Source organism: Egretta garzetta, unplaced genomic scaffold, assembly GCF_000687185.1.
Source record: "Egretta garzetta isolate BGI_Z169 unplaced genomic scaffold, ASM68718v1 scaffold203, whole genome shotgun sequence".
NCBI classification, from domain to species: Eukaryota; Metazoa; Chordata; class Aves; order Pelecaniformes; family Ardeidae; genus Egretta; species Egretta garzetta.
In genome coordinates this window covers 135898-141354 of record NW_009259235.1, presented here as the reverse complement: position 1 = coordinate 141354, position 5457 = coordinate 135898, and the positions used below count along the sequence as shown (strand labels likewise).

The following is a 5457-nucleotide window of genomic DNA, read 5'->3' as shown; positions in this document are numbered from 1 at the left end:
AAATGTACCAAAGTTAAAAAAATATAATAATGACACAAAAATATATAGCAAAAGGAACTTAAAGACACACTGAGCTGCAGTGGGAACAAATTCAGGGGAGGAGGGAAGTCTGATTATGCAATGGTGGAAAAAACCTAAACTTACTCTCTAATCTACAAAAAACCGTCCAAGGGTAAAGGAGCAAGGTCTGACTTCCAGTCCAAACCAAATTATCCCTGAGTACAGGAATAGAATATAAACAGACTGAAATCGAGCTTCAGGCTGGATTATTCTGACATGGACATAAACCTGTTGTTACAGCTGCTGGTTGTAGCTCTCTTGGCCTCTCTCTGTAGACTGCAGTGGCTCTCTTGGCACACCCTGATGCAGAGCATCTCCAGAACTAGCCAGGCACAAAGGGTTGATCCTGCCTTCCCCCATCTTCACCACCCAGCACCTGGGCCATCCCCAACCAGTACATCCCAGTGCACTCTACACCAGGTAGTCCTTGCTCCTATCATACCTAAAATTGTGTGTTTACTCTGTGATCTCTGCAGCAGACTTGTTAAATTCAATTAACAGCAGCTCATCAGTAGTACAACAGCTTGTCCTGAGTGCCTGAACTAAGCTCAGTCAACAGAACCCTGGGAATTTTAAGGCTTAACTTCAAAAGCCCCTAAATCCCAGCAATATACACACATTTTTTACAAAAATTGGGAAAACAAGTAACAATGCTAAATATTAAATGTAAATAAGATGGTTGTATGGAGCAGTGAAATCCTTCACTAGCTAAAAAGTGAACACAGAAAGGATTCTGAATTAGGAAAGAGGTAGAGATTGAAAATAAAAGACAAACAAACACAGGGAAGTGTTCGGGGAAAGCACATTGGCATCCCAAAGCAAATACAAACCCAAGTTCAACCAAACAGAGTCATATAAATGTTATGTTCCTTTGTTGAGCACTAAAAAGCTAGTGAGTCTGTGAGGTGTGGAAGCTGGCTGCATGGTGACTTTCCACCTAGAGAAAATTTTCCCAGACTGAGGTTTCAAGCATGAGTTCAACATGAGTTTTCCATTAATAACGTTAAACATTTCTGCAGATGTTTCAAGAAGACATTAATGTGTTTAGAAAAACAATGCAAATAATGAATGCAGACACAGAAAAAGTAAGTTTGTTTACAAGTTTGTACAAGTTGGGGGATTTTAGATTAAGAAAGAGAGGTTATTTTGGGACCAAACCACACATGCCACTAGCTAGATCTAAATGAACTTCTAACTCTTCAACTCTACGAAGAATCCAGTGTCTGAGATGGCATTATAAGATCAAAATAAAAATGTGATGGAATAATGATGGAAAAGACTTTGCAATATTCATCCAAGCCTACAAGAAAGTCCCTTCATTTTCAGTCTAAGGTCTCAGTCCGGTGAGCTGTTCTGCATGGGCAGGCTCCGTATCAGCACTGTGATTCATCCATACAGTACCATTTGTAGGATCAAAGATTTCAGAAAATCCTCATGTCAGCCTACAGGCACCACCTCAAAGTTCCCTACCTTACAAGCAGTGGAAACTAAAGTTCTCAGAGTGCATCCTAAAACTGTGAATATCCCATGACTTTCAATGGTAGCCCAAGCCATTCCCGGCAAGCCCCTGTCTCCTTCACGAGCCTCTGTTATGCTTGCCAAGGCTGCATTGAGGATGTCCATGAACCGGACCAAGAAGCTGATCTCTGGAGGGTTGGGTTTCCTTCAACTGCATCAACCGTGCACCTTGCTCCTGCCCTGCTGACATATCACAGGGGTGGCACAGGGTCGAGAAAAACAGGCAAGAAAAAAGAGCATCTGCTTACATTGACTTAAGCACCTCTACAACATATGTTTCATTTCACTCTTACTATCAGATCGTTCCCTACTGGCCTCAAGGCTACTCCCACTCAACAACTCCACAATGTAGCAAGAAAATACTCACCACCAGCAAGAGCCTCCTCTCTTACACTGTCATCATCACTAGGCTGAAGAATATTCCAGGATGTCAAAGTAAGTGAAGAAATGTCTTCAGCTGACGATAACTTTAGCATGTCCATGTGATTGCTGTGAGGCTTGTAACGTGGGATGAAACACTCTTTGCCTTGCTTAAAAATGTCCTTAATGATTTCTTCTGTCTGGATTTCATCTGGCATGCTCAGAAAGATTGCAATTCTTTTGGATTCTTGGTACTTGGGATGGCCAAATACCTACATGGGAAATGGATGTGATCAGCTGATGAAAAGTTTAGGAAAAGATTAACTTACCTTATTTTAATTAAAATACCACTGGAGCAAAACATCCATTGAAAAGGGTAGAGGTACAAACTACCACTCATCATAAAGAGAATAAACTGATTTTGTTTCCTACTCCAACATTTCTATCATCAGCAAAACCAAAATAGGCAAATTTTTGCACCCAGTGAACAAAACATTGTAACACAGGTTTGGGCCAGCAAAAAACAATTTTGGCGACAATCTCCCGATCCTTTAAATATTAGTGCCATATAGCGCAGACATCTTTAAACGCCCAACATCACTGGAGAAAGATACTGCAGGTCAGAACTGCCAGCTTATGCAGGACATGAGGTTTTTGCATTCCTTTTCTTCCATCCTTTTTACCCGCTGCATCTCTCATCCAGGCCCAGGTAAAATGAGAGGCACATCAGTGATAATAACTCAAAAGAAAATTAGCATCAGAGCAGATGACTGCAGAGCAAAGTCTTCCAAGACCCAGGTCCCTCTTTCTTTTTCTAACCTGAAACGCCTTCCCTACAGCAAGTTTAGATACATGACTTCAAACATCACCTGCTTCTAATAGGCGATCTTATTACTGCACATATTTCAAAAGAGCTTGAAGGAAAGATGGCCTTGCCATTTTTTGATTTTCATGAGGTTCTTTGTGCTGGGCTTATAAAAGACTGGATATAGGAATGAAAATAAAAAACGCTTCTATGGTGAAAAAGTGTTAGCGGATTCATACCTCGCCACGTCTCTGCCCCAATACAGATTGAACTCCACATTAAAATTTGAGAGGAGGTTTTTAAAAACTTGCCTTCTCGTTCTCTAGTACCTTACCTATTTTGTTACTTACATCTGGACAAAAAAATATGAATGTGTTCCTTCTCATTTAAATGTGATTTATTCTTATTCTACACACTTGCAAAAATATGTCAAAAATATCAGACAATTGAGAAACTGTGCCTATCTACGGAACAGAGAGCAGCAAATCCTCTGCTCTGTGTTTGCATAACTGCAGGGTTACTTGCTCTTCTGAGCTTTAGCCTTTGCCCTGGCCCTGTTTTGAGAGATAAATGCCCCTATCCGAGTTGAGATATGGTTCTCACTCCTTCTTTTTCTTTCTTTCCAGCACAGCAGTTAAAAGCCCAGGTGGAATATTCAGAAGAGGGATATATTTTTGTAAGGAGAAAAACAAAAAAAGAAACACTCCCGACCAAATTATGGTAATGTGTAGCTTGGCCATAGAAACATCTTAACAATTCAAAACCGTATTTTACTTCCTTTAGTAATTTGCCCAACCTTACACATGGATTTTTCCAACTAAGTGATTAACTTCTTCAACAACAGAATCTCCATGGTAGCTTTTGTTTGAAAGAATGGACTGTTTAGTCAAATTGCAGACTCCAGACAATGTCTGTGATTCATGTTGTTGAGGGCCTCCAGAGCCGAATCTTCTCATGGGATTGGAGAAGAAGGAAACTGAGACAAAAAACCTCTCCTCTTCTAAAGGGGTGCTGTGTACTGTGGGCACCACACGGGTCCAACCTGCTCCAACATGTCCAGAAACACACTGATTATGCTGAGGTTGAAGATGTAAAACGACGTGCTAGCAGAAGACACAATTTCGGATGTTTTCAGAACTGTGAAGATGAAGCTGCTATGACTCGGAGCAGTTTCTGAGAAGAGTGAAAAAATTTCCACACATAAATATTATCTGCCCATTGTTCAGTAGCTGATGGCTATTTCTGCAGAATCAGAGCACGCAAACAGCATGACTTTAATCATGAACATAAACATTAAAAAAGAATGATTACCCAGTAGCTAATTAAATACTAGTGGCTAGGTCAGCCTGTGAAGCAATTTTGTTTTGAATTTAAAGATCCTTTTGAGATGAGGTTTTATGACTAAAAATATTGTTCAGGTGTTATAAAATAACATACTCACTTTTATTAGCTGCAAGCACTGAGATATGTTATAAAGCTACATTTTCAGCCTTATATTGTCCAGATTATTTGCCCAGCATTTTCAAAAAAAGCCTTCGTGTCTGCTTTATCACCCTCCTGTAAGGAAGCTGACTACTTCCTGCCACTTGTGCAATGCCACTCTGTCTCAAGCAAGCTTAGGATTTTCAATTTGTGTCAGATTACTAAAATGGTAAGATAACATCAATTTATGTCATATTTCCGATGCCTTCTTTTAAGCAAAACAAAAGCTGTATCTTTTCGGGTGCTTTTACCAGCAGACAAGAGTGCTCTGTTGCTGAATTTATCAGCTGCAGTTAGAAAAAGGCTGAAGGCTCCTAAAAATTTGGTACTACGTGGCCTAGGTGCTTATAAAGTTGGTAGAGGACTCTGCATTTTTTAAGAGGCTGCATGCCAGTATTTTCTAAAAATTGAGACATTTAAGTCTAGGATGTATGATTACTAAAATGCATTATCATGATAGTAGGGCATTAGATTTATTTTTTTCTAAAGCATTCCCAATGACAAAAATCTTACGTGAGTTCCAGTTAAACTGGCCTGAAGTTTCTATGCTGCCATGTCCCACTCATGAAGTGGCTACACATTATTATTAAGTGAAGCCTATAAAATGATTTAAAATCCTCTGGCATGAAAATAACAATATAAATGTAGATCATCTAGAAGTACCTGCTGGTGCTGCAAAAAAGGAGGACTGTGCTCTATCACATGCAGTGACAGCAAAATAAAATTTTATTATGTTTATTAAAATGATAAAATACATCTATATAAAAACTTTGTAATCCAGATGCAAACAGGACATTTCAAAAGTACACACCGATACCACGCTGTGCTAGGATAGCAGTTAGGTAAACCCTGCTTAATATATTTTAAAGTATAAAAATTAAGTTAGAAATAAAACTGCATGGAAGAAACACCACTGAAAGATACAGAAGGGAAACGACAGCCAGTTAAACAAAAAGCCAAATCGAGACAGTTGCTAAGTTTTCATACGCATTGCTAGGAGCTGGCCATAAAACATTTGAGATAAACACACCCACCACGAACCCATGAGAAACCCCCCCTGCTTTGGGGTTTATGACAAGAGTTTGCCTCCAGTTTCACAAACACCCCATGGTTTAGCTTGATGATGGCGGTCACTGCTCATTGCGGTCGCTGCACACACCGAAGCCGCCAGCCCCGGTCCCCGACATTAATTAGCAGCGATGGAGGGGGGGGGGGGGGGGAGAGGCGGGGGG

At 40.2% G+C, this 5457-nt stretch overlaps 1 protein-coding gene across 1 annotated transcript in view; it reads right to left on the bottom strand.

Moving 5' to 3' along the window:
- The window catches only part of MTHFS (methenyltetrahydrofolate synthetase), a 44473-nt gene that overhangs the window by 17821 nt on the left and 21195 nt on the right, over positions 1-5457 (bottom strand). The window contains exon 4 of the mRNA XM_009635869.2: positions 1946-2210. Coding sequence (XP_009634164.1) covers positions 1946-2156 — 211 coding nt within the window. The 5' untranslated portion in view covers positions 2157-2210. The remainder of the gene's footprint in view (positions 1-1945; positions 2211-5457) is intronic.